Raw genomic sequence first — 17,880 nt, forward strand, 5'->3', positions numbered from 1 at the left:
TCTGCTTACCTTCAGAATTCCCCAGGGCAACAACTACATCCTTTGCCACCTCCAGAGGATCATTCAGCTACTGCTATGTCCATAGGCTCAGCTTTGGAAATAGTGGAAATATTTCACTCTTTGGCTCCTATTTTTATCTTAGATTTTCTGTTCAGAGTAGCATGTAATAAAGAAGGGTGGAATGTTATGTTACAAATGGTGTTGTAGTTACTCGTTTTTTTCCTGCCCAAAACAGATTGGGAGTACTGGGAATAAGTTGGCTTACATTTCATGAATTTACTAATTCAGAATTAGAACTTGGACTCTATTAACTGTTATTAATTTATTCCATTTCATTCCATGTGCCTTACAGACTCACTTATATTTAAAAAATAGGATTCATAGGAACCACAGATTCATAAAGGAAAGACTTAAAAGTCTTGCAACGCCTTAATTTCATAGATGAGGTTGGTGAAGGTCCAGAAAGGTTAACTGACTTGCCACTGGCAGTGTAGTCACTAATGGTAAGCCAGCATTGGGAATGTAGTTAAGGAAGAATGGTTGTTTTGTTTTTTCCCCCTTTAATTTGACATGAGTCTTACTGGTCAATCAAATAATGTTTAATAGTCAGGTACAAGAACTTAGCTTATCACAAAGAACAATAGAGACCACAAACAAAATGCATCACGTAACTTGGCATTAAAAACTGCTGCTGGGGAAACGGACTTTGGCCCAGTGGTTAGGGCGTCCGTCTACCATATGGGAGGTCCGCGGTTCAAACCCCGGGCCTCCTTGACCCATGTGGAGCTGGCCATGCGCAGTGCTGATGCGCGCAAGGAGTGCCATGCCGCGCAAGGGTGTCCCCCGCGTGGGGGAGCCCCACGCGCAAGGAGTGCGCCCGTGAGGAAAGCCGCCCAGTGTGAAAAGAAAGAGCAGCCTGCCCAGGAATGGCGCCGCCCACACTTCCCGTGCCGCTGACGACAACAGAAGCGGACAAAGAAACAAGACGCAGCAAATAGACACCAAGAACAGACAACCAGGGGAGGGGGGAAATTAAATAAAAAATCTTAAAAAACAAAACAAAACAAAAAAAACTGCTGCTGTGTATAATGGGTTTTTCAAGAGAGTTAGAGGGCTAGATGTGTTTGCAGGGATTCACCTCTTATGACCAAGAGTGGCCCACATGGCCCCCTCTTGATAGCTGGCTGGTCCATGGGCAGTAGCTAACTTTGGAGTGACTCATTTGTACCCTGTAATTTGCATAACCTAACTTAAAAATATGAACTGGACCACTCAAATTCTCTGCCTCAAGGGAAAATTTTTGATTCGTTTTTTTACACATAAAACATAAGTGCAAAAATTGCACATTTATTTGACCTTTAATCTTGATAATTTAACATTGATAAATTTTCACAAATTGTACATACCTGTCCCACTATCACCCAGATAAAAAATTAAACCATTATTATCCAGGAAGTCCTTGAATCCCCTTCTAGTCATTACCACCCTCCAAATGTAACCACCGATTTTTTTGTTTGTTTTTGAATCTTATATGAATGGATTCATACTGTGTTCATACTTTCGTGTCTGATTTAGTTTTATCCCACATTATAGATAGGTAAATGCATTTTTTTCATGTTTTTTTCTTGTAACATTTTTTTCTTCTGATTGCTGTATAGCATTTCATTATATTATGAATGTGGCATAATTTATTTATCCTTCTAGTATTGAAGGGCATTTGGGTTGTGTATAGTTTCTGGCTGTTACACATAGTGCTGCTATGATATTCTAGTATGTGTATTAACTCTTTGGTCACTATGGGTACTTATTGTGAGTATGTTCTAGTTTGATAAGCAGATGAAAGCAGACACCCTAAAATGAATTGACTTTTTAAAAAAAGATTTATTTATTTATCCCCCTGCCCCTCATGTCAGCTTTCTGTGTCCATTAGCTCTGTCTTCTATGTCTGCTTGTCTTCTCTTTAGGTGGCACCGGGAACCAATCCCGGGACCTTCCAAAATGAGAGAGAGGCAGTCAATCTCTTGTGCTACCTACTCCCTGGTCTGCTGTGTCTCTTACTGTCTCTCCTGTGTCTCTTTTTGTTACATCATCTTGCTATACCAGCTCTCCCGTGCAGGCCAGCACTCCACATGGGGCAGCTTGCTATGTGGGCCAGTTTGCCTTTACGAGGAGGCTCTGGGAATCAAACCCTGGACCTCTCATATGGTAGATGGTAGCCCAATCACTTGAGCCACATCTCCTTCCTCAAATGGATTGACTTTTAACAGTGGGGCTTTATTTGCTTATAAGCTTACCGTTTCGAGGCTAAGGAAAGTGTACCAATCAAGGCATTTTCAGGCAATGCTTTCTCCCCAAAGACCAGTTGCCAGCAATCCTGGACTCTTCTGTCACATGGCAAGGTCCCTAGAGATATCTGCTGGTCTCTGCCTTCTTTTCTAGGTTTTGTTGCTTCCAACTTCTTGCTTCCCTGGATTTTCTTTCTCTTTGTCTGAATTTATTTCTCTTATAAATACTTGGGTGAAAGGATTAAGACCCATCCTGAATGAGGTGGGTCATATCTTAAGATCTTACTCATCAGAAGATCCTACTTAGAATGAGTCTACACCTGTTCTTAAAGGAATGGATTAGCTTTAAGAATAAACTTTTCTGGGCTACATACAGTTTGAAACCACCGTAGGGTATACACCTACCTAGAAATAAGAGGTAATAGAATCTGAGAGTGGAATTGGTGGGTAGTGTGATTTGCTTAAGTTTGGCTTTAACAGATTGGCAATTTTCCAATTAGTTGTATAGTTTGTCCTTTTACCATCTGTGTATGAATATTCTAGCTGCTCCATACCCGCACCAGAAATTAGTGTGGTCAGTGTGGTTAATTTTTGCCATTACAATGGATCTGCAGTACTGGTATCTCATCGTTGATTTTACATTTCCATTGTGAGTAATGATGTTGTAAACATTTTCATTTATTTCTTTTGAGGAGTGCCTTTTTCAAATCTTTTGTTCATTTTCCTTTTTTTTTAAAGGAAATTATAGATTTGTAGGAATTATTTATTTTGGATAATAGTTTTTTGTCAAATATATGTATTGCAAATATCCTCTCTATATGTAAGTTGCCTTTTCACTCTATGATATCTTTTAATGAACACAAGTTCTAGATTTTAATATTGCCCATTTTACTAGTCTATTATTGATGGTTAGTATTTTGGTGTCCTGTTTAGGAAATTGCCTGTTGATTAGTTTATCTAGTCTAGTATGTCAATTCTGAACTATCTTAACTATCACAACTTATAATTGATATTGATACATGAGAGTATAAGTCCTCCAACTTTGTTCTTTTTCTTTAAGATTGTCTAGGTGATTTGTGTCATTTTGTGTTTGTGTTTTAACAGCACACACACACATATACACATAGTCCCTGGAGTTTTTTTTTTTTAAAGATTTATTTTATTATTCCCCATCTCCTCATTGCTTGCGCTCTCTATCTGCTCTCTGTGTCTGTTCGCTGTGTCTGCTCATCTTCTTTTCAGGAGGCCCTGGGAGCTGAACCTGGGACCTCCCACATGGGAAAAGAGCTCAGTCACTTGAGCCACCTCAGCTCCCTGCTTTGTTGTGTTTCTTATTGTGTTTCCTCTTTTACCTCCTCATTGTGTCATCTTGTCACATCAGCTCACTGCACTAGCCCGTCACGCCAGCTGGCTTTCTTGCTTGTTTTCTCCTGGAGGCACTGGGAACTGAACCTGGGCCTCCCATGTGGTAGGTGGGAGATCAGTTGCTTGAGCCATATCTGTTTCCCAATCCTTGGATTTTGATTGGGTTTTTATTGAATCTACAGGCCAATTTAAAGAGAATAACTGTTTTTCACCCACCCATGAATATATCATATCCTTCTATTTATTTAGGACTCGTTTAGTTTCTCTAAACAATGTTTTGCTTTTCCAGTGTTATGTCTTGAACATCTTTTATTTTTTTACTTTTAGATATTTTTAATGTTGTAATTTGTATTGGCTTTAAAAAATCTTGCTATACCTTTGTATATAGAAACACATTGATTTTGCAAGTTGACCTTGTATTCAGTGACCTTTCTAAATTCATGTGTTACAGTTTCTCCTAGATTTTCTATTATACATTCATGTTTTCTGTGAATAAGGACAGTTTTTAAGTTAAGTAATTAGTGAATTAATTAATACCGTATGACACTGGATAGGCCCTCTAGCACATGTTGAATTGAGGTAACAAAAACAAACATCCTTGTCTTTTTTTTATCTTAGTGGGGAAAGCTTTTAGTATTACTGTTTATGGTAGGTTTCTAAAGTAGATACTCTATAACATATTAGGGCATTAGTTCCCTTCTGTTTCTGCAATCTGTGGTTAACTTTTTAAAAAAAATTATTGCCGTGTCTTGGAATCTTTCAATTGTGTTTTTGCATTTGTGTGAAAATGTAATAATGCTGGAGAAATTTGGCTAGAGGCAGCGATAAAACTCTTCCCAGGTAGAGGAAAGGAAATCTCAGCTTCTTCTGAACTGCCTTGAAAATCCAGCAGACATTTAGACTAATTGGAAAGAAATTATGAACTGTTTAGATCAGGAATAACATGGTAAAATATTTTAATTAGCCTGATAAGTTTGTGACATGCATTGAAAAGAGAAGAGACTAGAGACAGTTTAACAGAAACCTAGACTTGCTAAATAAGGGCTATTGGGGATTGAATCCTATCCCCAACAAAAGGCATGTTCACATCCCACCCCTGGTCCAGTGGGTATGAAACCATTTGTCAGTAGGACCTTTGAAAATGATATTAGTTAAGGTGTGCCCAAACTGAATGAGGTTGGACCTTAATCTAAGATGGTTGAAATCCTTGTAAAAAAAAGGAATTTGGACCTAGAAGAGAGAAGTCATGGGGAACAGCCAGAAGCTGAAGTCAACAGAACCTGAAAGAGAAAGAAGACACCACCTTATGCATTGCCATGTGCCTGAAAATCCAAGGATGGAGGATGGCCGGCCGCTAGAACTCAGAAAGCCTTGCCTTGCCGAGACCTCAACTTCAGACTTCCCCTAGCCTCAAAACTGTGAGCCCTTAAATTCCTGTTGTTTAAGTCAATCCATTCTATAGTATTTGTCTTAGCAGCTAGGGAACTGATAAAGTGGCCTAATGGAGTTGAGGTGGAAGTGAACCTGAAGAGTTTTGAAAGGAATAAATTCAGAATTTTTGTTATGTATTGTTAAAGAAGTATGTTAAATTTGATCTCAAAGATATAATTCCAGAAATTGAACATAGATGATTTCATAGACTAAAATTGAAAGATGGATGGTATACTTTGAAGCTTTTATGGACCTCAGAAAAGAGTTTGTCCTTAGCACTAATCCATTCTTGTAGGTGTTAAACTATTGTAGCTGGGTCTTTTGATTAGATTACTTCAGAAGGGCGTGGGCTGGGGTGGGTCTTAATCCACTTACTTGAGTCCTTTATAAATGGGATGAATATGAAGAGAGAGACAGAGAGAAACCCCCAGAACCTGAGAGGGAAAATGCCACAGGAACAGAGAGAGAAAGGCACAAGAGCAAGGAGCTGAAATAACCAATCTAGGAGAGAAGCCAGAAGTTGAAGCATTGAAAAAGGAGAAGAAAAAGGAGAGACCAGTCAATGCCTGTCTTTGGGGGAGAAAGCATTGCCTGATGAAGCAGTGATTTGGACATTTTTATGGTCTCAGAACTGTAAGTTTTTAAGTTATTAATTCCCCATTGTAAAAGCCAACCCCTTTTTACTATATTGTTTTTGCTAGCTTATGGCAAACTCAAGCAATGGAAAAAGAATTATTTTTTAGGGAAAGATGAAGCCCTTTATTTTGGATGCTACAAAGTGAGGTCCTTTCTTCCACAAAGCATAAGCTCTTTTAGTGTGGGCTGCCAATGTCCAGCCTGCTAACCGACCTCAATTCAGTCATGTGATAAGTTGAGACACGTTTCTTAAATTATTCATTGATACCTATATGGAGACAAAGTAGAGTGAGATTTAGGTGTGAAATTAGGTTGAGAGATATTTGGGAATTACCTGTGGAGATAATGATTGAGACTTTTAGGTGAACTTATTAAGCGATCAGAGCATACAGAGAGCATATCTTAATGTTAAGGACAGTCTTACAAGATAACCCTTGGTAGGAAGGTGGAATCTTCAAAAGTAATCCGATGGTAATCATTAGAGAGAATGAAGAAAAGACTCAGAAGTCACTGAAATGAGGGAGGAGAATTTTCCTGTTGCAGGTCGTCTATGATGCTAAAATACATCAGTGATCGAGGAGACCATTTAAAGGGGGTATGGGGTTACGAGTAAAGCTGTGATCACCTCTCTGAGGAAGGACAGTAATTGTTCTGTAACTACATGTAGAGCCTGCCAAAAGTTTAGAATTAAGATAAGGATAGTCTGAGTATTTTTAAAGCAGGAGAGGAGACTTCTATTTTGGAGAAGAGTGGGTAATGAGAACCCAAATATGGAGATGGAAGGTGTAGGAGAGGCCCTAGAGAAAATAAGAATCCTTTAAAAAGGATAGCTGGAGTACGACTGTCACAAGGGACTTTTATGCACCTGAAGGTTAAAGCACATTGGAGTTTGAAGTATCTGGATCGAATTAAGAAATGTCATTTCAGAGGTCAGGAACCTTCCATGATAGAGAAAATGAATATGCTCTGAACAAAGATTGGCCCCCAGGAAAACCTGCAAATTGTGTATGGTTTGCTTTTATGTGGCACTAGTGTTCATTTAGATGCTGGTTGATAGCTCTTCTGAAACTAAAGGTGAACAACAGATTCATGTACATATTTCATAGCTTTATTCCTGATTACTAGCATGTTTTTATCTATTGGTTCTGCTGGACTGAAATGCAGTTTTAATTTTCTGTAGCCTGCCATTTTGAAGAGGTGAAGTATTTGTCAAAACACAATAGCCGATATCTATTGCTATCAGATCAACCAAGTCTTTCTAGCAGGCACAGTGGTTACCCAAATTACAGCATGCTACTGCCAGCCTTTCTTAATCTTAAAATATATGATCTATGAGATCTTTTTCATTTTTGAATCCCTAGTGTTTGGCAGGGCTATTTATTATATGAATGAGAGAATTAGTGAATATATATAATTAGGATTTTATAGTTCCTTTATATATCTTTATATTTTAATGCCATTCTAGAAAGATAACTATTTGCAAGTATTAGCTGTTTCTGCTTAGCATTATTTATGAGATGTAAACATTATCATTTGTTTAATGTATTGAGATTGTATAATAGTATGTTTGTGTTACTACCTTTGGAATCAGAATAGAATCTAATGTAATATAGGTGCATTTGAGAAGTCTGGGTTGAAGGAAACATACTTCACCTAAATTATAATAAATTTATTTTTTGACATATAATAGTTATTTGGGGTAACAGGTTCCCGCACATCAGAAATATTCCTTTGAAATGCATTTTCAGAATTGCCCATTTTATGTTGAATATATTCTCAAAGGATGCAGTTTATTTTTGATGTGAAAAGTTAAGTTCCTTTTGTATCTGTACATGTATTTGGATGTCACTAGGGAGGGAAGGGAAGAGGTGATTTTTAAAAAATTCATTTATTTAGGGTTTCATGTAAAAGATTGTATAAAAATGCCAGTAAGTCTCTAAAAACTTAAGAAATGTTTTAAGGTAAGTGTAAACTTTCTAATTAGGGCAAAATGTTGAAAAACATTGGGTTATTGTAATGTTGGGCAAGATTTCAAATGATCTCAGATTTGGAATGTATTTTTCTTTCCTTTATTGGGTAAGTGTCTCAGATTAGGCTATTAGTTCAGAAATACTTATTTTATGTTAATCTGTTTGAAAAAGCATATTAAAACTGTCTTGTTGCAATTGACTGGTTTATCTACTTTTCACAAATAAAGATGCCACACTGTTGCACATGGCCTACAGAGTTCCTTTTGAGGTTATTTGTAATAGTGATATAGAATAGGGGTTAAAATATTGAAGACTGGGAGTCATACTGCCAGTTTTCGTATCCTGGTTTTGCTGCTAAAATAAGTTACTTCATTTATCAGCATTTCCTTATCCGTAAAATGGGAATAATACTACTACCTACCTCATAGGGTTGTGAGGATTAAAATGAGTTAGTATATAGTGGACTAGTTAGAACAGTTCCTGGTACAGTTTCTTATATGATAGGCTAGTGTAAGTATTGACTGATGCTTTTAGCTGTGCTTCTTACTACATCTACTGCTGAGAATTGACACCGTTCTACTTAGTGGGCAATTTAAAATAATTTCTTTGGTTAGTAGTTGTATTAATATCCTTCTTGCTTAAAGAAGTACCATAGAATGTGTTGACTTAATAACAGGAATTTATTGCTCACAGTTTCAGAGGCTGGAAGACTTGCTTCCTCCTGGGATAGGTAGCTTCTGGCTGACTAGCCATCTTTGAGGATTGTTGGCTTCTCTTTCACATGGCAACAACATCTCCCTTCTCTTCTGGGTTCCATTGTCTTCCAGCTTCCGGCTGCTCCCCGTGGCTTCTCCTTTTGGGTCCTATTTCCTATGTTTATAAGGATTTAGCCCTATTGGATTAAGGGCCTCTCTCCTCAGTTTGGGCACACCTTAACTAATAATATGTTCAAAGGTCCTATTTACAAATGGGTTCACTCCCACAGGACCAGGCTTTGGGACCTGAGCATGCATTTTGTAGGAGACATGATTCAGTCCCCAAGCAGAGTCCTTCTTATAGAAGAGATGTGTATTTACATATAGTTAGAGGTCTGTCTTTTAAATGAATCCTTCCAAGGACTGTCACTTAAAACATGTATTTTTTGAGTTGTACTTACTTTATATTAAATTGTAAAAATGCATTCCTTTTACTTATTAGGGAAATACATGTCAACACTTGGGCTGTTTATTCCCAATAATTATTTGAAAAAGTTATTTTACTTGTGAATATTTCTTATAAGTTAAATATTAATCTATATATTATTTATTTATACAACTAACTTTGGTTTTCTTATTTTAGTTTTATGTATATCTTTGAATGAAATTTTTAAGCCTGCATTTTGGCTATTTTTATTTTAAAATTATTTTTCAAGATGCTTTTGGTACTCCTTGGCTGCTGCACTGTTTTTCAAAATCACTTGAATTTTTGTGGTTTTAAAAAAAGATAAAATTTTTAAATTTATGTACCTCTCAGGATTTTCTCTCTGGTCAATTTTTCACCGTGTTTGGTTGTGTGTGTTGTGTGTGTGTGTGTGTGTGTGAGAGAGAGAGAGATTCTTATCTGTGGGCATGCTGTGATTGATTGAATGTTGAATAATAAATATTTTGAAATATTCTGTGAGATGTCAGAAATGTCTATAATCATATGGAACTTATCACAGTCCATGTAAAAGGTCTTTAAATCATTTTTTCATAGTAGTTTTTAATTATATTTTATTGATCTTGATTTAGCATACAAAATATAAATCCCTTTAAACTAAGACAGATTCATATGTAAGACATTAGAAGTTGGACTTTCAGGATTTTTAAAAAAATATTTATTGGAAAGGAATCTTCTGTCCACATCACAACTTCTTTTTTTCATATTTGGGCCCATCTTTATGTGGCATAGACAGATTAGTATAAATATGATAATTCTTGGATTCTCATATATATGGGAATATGTATACCTAGATATACATACATTCTTAGTAAACTATATGTATCTATGTGTATGTGCATATTGTTTTTAAACTCAGATTTAAATTTACCGATACCCAATAAATCTCCTTTCCCTGAAAGGTCTTTTTTCCCCCATTTTCAAGACTTAGCTTAATGCCACCTCCTCTTTGAAGCCTTTTTGGGTTCCCTCAACTTCACACTGTATTTGGTGTTCTTTCCCTAGCATTTAGTGTCATTAAAGATAGCATCTTGATGTAGGTGAAGGAAATTGACATTACTCAGCCATTTCCATGGTAAAATGTGGATATTATTTCAAGTTAAAAAAGATAGCTATGCTTTGTACCTGGATTTAGTTAAATAATATGTTGCCCGCCAATGTTAAATATACAGTAAATGTTCAGTAGATGATAGCTGTTTATTTTGCTTATATATATGTAGCTCATTTTTGTTGACTGTGAGCTTCTTTAGAGCAGTTGTGGTGGTGCATGATTCTCTGTATGCTTACTGCTTGGCATATAGGCAGTTCATGGCTGAATTAATAACAGAATGTAAGCACCATGTAATATGTATCACTATTAAAAGGTACTGACCTTCATCACCTCACAGCAATTGCATGGATTATATTCTTTGACCTTCTCCAAATTCAGTGTTTTTCAGTTTTTAAAGGGGTCCTTTTTGGTCTTTCAGAATAAGTCAATCTGCATTATTTGTCATTCTTAAATATTTTTATTTTCTGGTATATTTGTGGGAGAAGCATAAAGATTAAGCAATCCATTTGACAGTCTACTAATTTGCCCATCGTTAGGAAATACTAAATGATTATGTACTTATTATGACAGCTAGCTAGCTATTGTATACAGATTATGAGCTACAGAAGAACAAAGATTGTGTCTGAATGCAAAAACTGGATTGATAAGTTTAGCCAGTCAAAACTATTGTTCAAAATAGCACTCAGCAACCTGTAAGATATTTATTAAAAATATCAAATCCTCTTATTTTTGTATCACTATGTCAAAATGTCAGTTAAATTTATTCAGTTCTTGGATCCATCTTTCAAATTATGTTGTAACATCTGCCTATTTTAAAGCTTCCTTGGTTTCAAATGTGTGAAGAGAGTAAACCAAAAAGTGTCCAAAAATATACCTTATCTGATATTTTCTAATGATTATAAAATATTTTGAAAATGCAAATTTCATTTAAACGTCAACTGTAATTAAGCTTGTGCCATTTGTTTTTCTACTCAGGTTTTAGAATTTGATGGAATGTTTTCCCCACAATTTAATAAATATTTGTTTTATTTCACATGAATTAATTCAAAAGTGGATAAGAGCAACATATTTTAATCAACTATTGTTGTGATGGACTAGAAAATAAATTTACTCCTTTAAGCAAACTGTTTACTATGAATTTGAATGGAATTTATCTTGCTTGGTGTTGGCAGGTTAAATACCCAAGCCAACAATTAATAGGAAAGCCAGATATGTATATTGAATATTGAATAAGGGAACTTATTTTTCTTGAATAAGTCAGATCTTTAATATATAAAATTTGTACTTATTTACCCCATAATGTACCTGACTATATTCAGACAGCACCTTTTGATGTGAAGTTAGTAAAGAAATTCTCAGACTGTGAATTATGATTTTAATTGGTACTAAATATATGTTTATCATGGTTTTATTTTAGTTACTTTCAAGTCTTCAATTTTGTTTTTCTGTTTATCACACAGTCACACCTAAAGTGCTGGGAAGTAGACTGGAAATTAAGAAATAGCTGGGCACTCTCACTCTATTGGTACCCCCTTCCACCTGCCACTTAAAAACCCAAAGATTTAACATTTTAAGCATAAAGATTATAAAAACACTTCCTGATAGAGGTGAATTAAGAGAAGGATGTCAGTGTTCTTTTTATGTGAATGCAAACTTGTGCTTGGCTAAGTTTCTTTTGGCAGAATATAGTAGTATATGCAGTGGTTTTATGTGCAAATCCAGATGAACACAGGCTTATTTTTGTGTTGCAATTCAAATCACATAATATAAATTAGGCATACAAATATAAAATTTAAGCATGTCAGTTCTTTGCCATACAACTCAGATTTTTGACTGTGCAGTCTTGATAAAAAGACATTTACACTTGAATGTGAGTATAGCATAGATTGCTTTTTAAAGTTTTATATTGACCACAATATATGTAAAAGAAATGCTTAATTTGCTGTGGATACTTTTTTTAGAGGGTCAATTTACCACAATATATGTAAAAGAAATGCTTACTTAATTTGTCATAGATCCTTTTTTTTTTTTTTGAGGGTTTATTTGTTCTCTTTACAGGGATTGATGAGGAATGGAAGCTGAAAATGGATTAAAAGAGTAATTTCCATTTCAGTGTGCTTTTGCTTTATCTTCTTCCTCTGAAAATGGGCTGCTCATTCAGTGGACTTTGTTCTTAAATGACCACTCAAGCTTCAGGGCATACCTTACTTCAAGTGGGACCTTAATTCTTGTGACTTGTTGCCTGCCTTTTTAATAGTGAAGAATTCTGGATTGAAGCATAATTTCAGGGAACCTGTAACTGGAAATAGGGAAGCACAGTTTTATAAATGGAGAATTTTCAGTTGGTTTATATGTAAGTAACAAATTTCTGAGGGGATCTGTATTGGATATGGGTTATCACTGACCTTTGAATTCCATTTCTGCTCTTTCTATTAGCTGTTACATCTTTGAGTTCTTATAATGGATGAATTATTGTTGCCCTACTGTGAAACCCTAGGGTGGAGAACATATAGTCTCTGCATCCATCTGGACCCAGGACTTTACTGTAAGAAACACACATTCATGGTTGAAGGTGACATTGTAGAAGTGTAACTTTGCCTGGACTAAGTCACTGCTTATTCCTGGGTTTTAGAAGTTTGGGCAGAAGAGGAGTTTGGGTACTTGATCATAAAGGTAGAGTGAAACAAGACTGATTTGTGTTGAATATGTAATATATGCCAGGCAATCTGGTATGCACATTTTAATATTCTTTTTCAGTATTCTTAGACATTGCCCCTCCATAAAAGGTTGGGGCCTTGATGAAACCAGTTTAACAAAGGAGGAAAAGGGGGCATATAAAAGTTAAGCAGTTTTCCCCAAATCACATTAACCCGCAGTGGAAAAGCCGGTGCTTATTCTCTCTGGCTTTCATGTTAGGCTCTTTTTCATGTTACTACATGTACTTTGTCGCAGTGTGGAGTACAGCATGTCATCCATTCATGTGAGATTCTGGGTATAAAGAAAATCCATATTGTCACCTGGATTGCTTGACGTGTCAAAGGAGAGGGTGCGGGACGTTGTGATTGGGTTTTATTTTAAGGAAGAGATATAATGCTAGAAAAAAGTGTGTTGTTATGTAATATGTCTGGGGAATAATCTATTTTGGAGTTTTTTGTGATTTTTTTTCTTTATTCATAAGATCTTTATGATGGTTTTGTGTTCTTAAATTTAATGTGAACTTGCTAATGATAATAATACTTTTATGTACTATCTACCTTAATTGAAGTCTCTTAAAACAGTTTGAAAATTCTTGTCATACATGTATTATCACCTTTATCTTTAATCACATAAGCTTACATGTGCTGAAAAGTTATATGTATTTCATATATAGAATTAGAATATAAAACGTGCATAACCAAAATTAAAAGTAGATAAAGAACTATCCTACTGTAAGTGGAGTCAGATATTCATATGGACATGATTTTCTGACAGTAAATGATTTACATTAGAAAATATCTGAACACTGATTTGCTTCTCTATCGAAAATGATGTGTGTCCAATGGAAAACTCATGGATTTCTCGGTATTACTTGTCTCATGCTGTACAAGATCAGAACAGATACAGTAGGTGTCACCTGTCACCTAGCAACAAGCATACTGCCTAGTGTCTTTAGCTTTTCTTTTCATTTTAAGTCAGAGTAGCTAGGAAGATACTACACTTCGATTTGCATTTATCTCCAGAAATATTTAGATTAACCTTCAAAAGTTTTAGTTTTCAAAATAAATCACGGGGACTGACAAAACAGAAAAAACTTTAAATGACAAAAAATTGTATAGCAGAAACTTTTATGAAGAGTATGCTAACCATGGATCTGTTACATAATATCCCAGACTTGCATGCATAGACCCTGCCTGTTTCTTAGTTTGGTGTAAAAGTTCTAATAACTGAATTGAATGTATATCTAGAACTTTATTACGTGATGTTTTTTTCCCATCAGAACTAGAAAAAACAAGGTCACTGCACATGAAGCAGTGATTTTGTAAAGCTGAATCTAGAAGACAGTTCCAAATGGGATTGCTGTACCAGTACTAGTATTCAATTTACTTGAAACAGAGCAGCTAAATTACCTTTGGGCAAAGAGCGAAATACCCTACCTAGTCAGCTGTCTATAAACACCTGTAAAACTTCTCTGTGTCTATTTAAAAATACCTTAAGGGAATCTCAGAGGGACTAGCAACAAGTATACTTACAGTTTCTGAAGTATTTAGAATGTATTAAACACAATCCTTTAAAGATTGAGAACATAGTTGAACACTTAAGATGTGATGAAGAGGGAGCAACCTGGTACTAAAGTGTAATGTGATGTCCATAATGTCTGTACTTTGAGGTAATTATTCTGAAATAATTACTTATTCGTTAAGGTGGATAGCCTTCTGCTTTCATTAATGCCAAGGTCATTTCTGTTGTCCAGGGTACTTGTTCTGGATTTTGAAGAAAGCTGCGTGACGAAACTTTTAAATGAGGGGAGAAAAGTGAGGAATTTGGAAAATCATTCTCTATTGCTTATAGCTACTGAAGAGAAACTCTTATAACTGGAATGTCTAGATTCTTCACTAAAGTATGAATATTTTTCTGTGGTTCCAGGAGGAGTATTTTTGCTTCAGAGTAAATCTAAAATTCTTTCCAAAATGTAATATGTTATCCCTTTGACTTTGTCATGTTTTTCACCACTGAAATAAATGAATAACCCTTTGGTTTTTTTCACCTAATGCCGAATGAGAATCATTTTGAAGCTAGGAAAATGAGTACCAAACCATGTTAAATGAGTTTTTCTATGAGGACAGTGTCCTTCAAACTTTTGGATCATTCTTTACAAAGATTGGCTGTATAATTTCACATACCTATTTGGTAGAACTAAGGAATCTTTTAATTAGGATATTAGGATGAGATATTAACTATTATTGGAAATGTGTCATTTAATTATTTAATGTCATGGCTAGTTTTGATAGGGATTTGGGGGACAGCCTAAAGTTCCATATAAAATTGGAGTTTTCTATCATGTGGTCTCAAATAAGGGCAATTCTTTTTTTTCCTGTTAAATACCTTTACCATTAATTAAAGAGAGATCCTATTTATGTGTTTGACAGTTAAATATTTAAAGGCTGCTTAATTTGGATGGAAAGCAAAATTTAGTACTGTACCAGCTGTTTCTGGGTTTAAAATATACAGATGTATACATGAAATTGCGGGTGGTTATAAAAATAAATGGCATGGTTAACCACAAAGAGCCGTACAGAGACTTGAGACAAAGACAGGGCTTTCAGTAAGGACCCTGACATTATCTGACTTCTGCAGGATTAGTTTCACTGTTGTCAAATACATCTTGGACTAGTTGATGTGCTCACCTCATAAAGTTATTAATGATACCATTAGGATACTTTGTAAATTCCAAAATGCTTTAAAAATGTAATCTTTTGATTTCATGTTATGTATAGTTCATATAATTTAACATTTATTTTAGTGTGCAGACTAATTATAACTAAAATACAAATTACCTAATTAAGGCCTAAATTGCATAAGTAAGAAATACCACAGAAATGATGCAAATAGGTTTTTTTTTCCTTTTTTCATTATTAGTGTCACTAATTCATTCAGTAAACATTTATTGCTCTTCTAAAATTTGCTAGACACTGTGCTATGTATGTACTAGGAAGCAGAAATGAGAATGGTGCTGTGTTAGCATATGATTCTTCTAGTGAACATATAAGTTGGTAGAGCCTGTTTAGAAATGAGTTTGTTGATATATTCGGAAACCTGAAGAAACCTCGTGTTATTTTGATCCTGTAATTAAACTTGTACAACTGTATTTTAAGGAAAAAGTTAAAGGTGCATATGGTGAGTGCTGAATGTAGTAGGCGGGTGCCTGGACTCAGGAGTGAGTGGCGGGCTGAAGTTTAGTCACTTCCCAGGCTCTTTGTCTTTATCAAAGCCTGTGTTTTCCCACAGCGGGCATCCTTTCTAGTTGTACAAAGGCATCATAAGGGCTAGCAGAGGCCCTGGTGCATACAAGATTTATATAGAAGGATTTTAAGTATTTTCGATAATATAATAAATTATTAAAGGAGCAAATAATGAATTTTAGATTAAATCATTACTAAATCTCCTGTGAAAATGGTCATGATGTATTAAAGTGTTTTTAAAAAATTAAGAACCACCGTTTGAAAAATAATCAGCCAGAATGTAAGGTTGAAGACAGATTTTGAAGCACATCGTTCATCTTGCTAAGAGGTTGGAAATGATTGGATTAGGCATATTTTGAAGACAAGATGTGATTGATAAGAAATATGGTGTCCTATCTGGCTTCTTAATTCTTTCAAGGGATACCATATTATAATTTCGTATGTAGGATAGAAGAATAATACTCTGAATTTCAAGAAAATGTTTCTAGCTCTCCCACCAAAATATTAAATTATTACTGTTATGTTGCATTGCTTTTTAGTAGCATTTCTAGTAGTAATGAGAGTTGTAGGGTAGAGTTGGGCGGTGTTTTGAGAGGTGTGTGTGAGTGTGTGTGAGTGTGTGTGTAGAAATAAAGACCAGTTCCAATCAAAGGCCAAGGTCATAAAAGATGTGAATTCCGCTACGTTTTGTTAAACGCCTTTCAGAAGTATAGAAAGACATACACAGGGACCTGTCCAGTGCTACAGTGCATCCACACTAGCAGGGAATAACCCTATTTCCTCATTTCTTCATTTTGTCCTTTACATAGCTGCTCTTTAGAAGAGCTAGCAAAGGATAGCTTAAAAAATTCTTCAGCTGTCATTTTTATTATGTTGCTCCACTAATTAAGAACTTAAAGAGCTGTAGAATTGTTAAGATTTGTTCCTTTGTTTAATGGAGGAATATCATTTTCACATGGAACTTTTTCTCATTTCTTTTGTTTGATTTTTCTTTTTCAGGATCAATGTGACTAGAAACAAATGGATGAATGAATATCCATATGAAGAGGAAATCAATAAAGGTTGGTTAGTCAGTCTGTGTAATTCTGTTGAAAATACTACAGTTTTGACTATTGCTTTTGGGCAGTTATTCGAGTGCTTTCTTGTCCTGATAGGAACAGAGGTCAATATTTATACACTCTCATCTCATCTGTAGAGTCTAATTTAAAATTTTTAACCTTTTAAATATCAAAAGCAATTGATAGAGAGACAACCACTCGGTTTTTAAATTTTTGTTTCTTGGGAGCTTTTGTTTTGAAATTTAGGCTGCTATTAGTTTACATGACTCAAGTTAGTATTTGAAGAATCAACTTTCAGATTAATATTAAAAAATGGAAATATACTTTATACAACTGATCAGTGAGATGAAAAAAGAACCCCAGACTTTGTTTAATATACATCAGTTTCTATGACTACAATCCTGATACAGCTCCATATGGTGCATGATTGCTGTCAAATGCTGTTCTCTTTGCACCTCCAGGCTCTGCTTTCCTAAAAGATGTTGAAACACTGTTGAAGGACTTAACTTTGGCTTCTCATAAACAAGTAACAGTATGAATTAGAGGAAGCATAAAAACCTATGAATTTCAGCAGTAATCAACGCTGTGCATCAATTTATTTGTGCTAGTCCTTTGAACCTGCCTTGTACAACATGCTGGTTATTGTAACATAAAATCATAGGTAGTACTCAGAAAATTCCAGTATGTTAAATCATCCCCATTTCATAAATAAAGATTTTGATACTGACAAGCTCTGGCCCACAGGCGTGGACCTAATCACTCTTCCTGTAGAGGCACAACACATAAAATTTCAAAGTTTCCTTTCCGCATTACTCTTGCTACTTTTAAATTAATGGACACCATGCCGTATCTTTTTTTGCCAGTCCATTTTCACAGTTACTTACAAATGATCTTCCATGTTATATCTTATACTTGAAATTGTCTTCCTCTGTCTCCTTGCTAAAATTG

At 35.3% G+C, this 17,880-nt stretch overlaps 1 protein-coding gene across 6 annotated transcripts in view; it reads left to right on the top strand.

Annotated features, from left to right (window-relative positions):
* The window catches only part of KLF12 (KLF transcription factor 12), a 487,534-nt gene that overhangs the window by 138,068 nt on the left and 331,586 nt on the right, over positions 1-17,880 (top strand). For all 6 annotated transcript variants that reach the window (XM_058276583.1, XM_058276582.1, XM_058276585.1 and 3 more), the window contains one exon: positions 16,874-16,935. In XM_058276583.1, the coding sequence (XP_058132566.1) occupies positions 16,903-16,935 (33 nt within the window). In that variant the 5' untranslated portion in view covers positions 16,874-16,902. The remainder of the gene's footprint in view (positions 1-16,873; positions 16,936-17,880) is intronic.

Source organism: Dasypus novemcinctus, chromosome 15 (assembly GCF_030445035.2).
Source record: "Dasypus novemcinctus isolate mDasNov1 chromosome 15, mDasNov1.1.hap2, whole genome shotgun sequence".
In the NCBI taxonomy this organism is placed as follows: domain Eukaryota; kingdom Metazoa; phylum Chordata; class Mammalia; order Cingulata; family Dasypodidae; genus Dasypus; species Dasypus novemcinctus.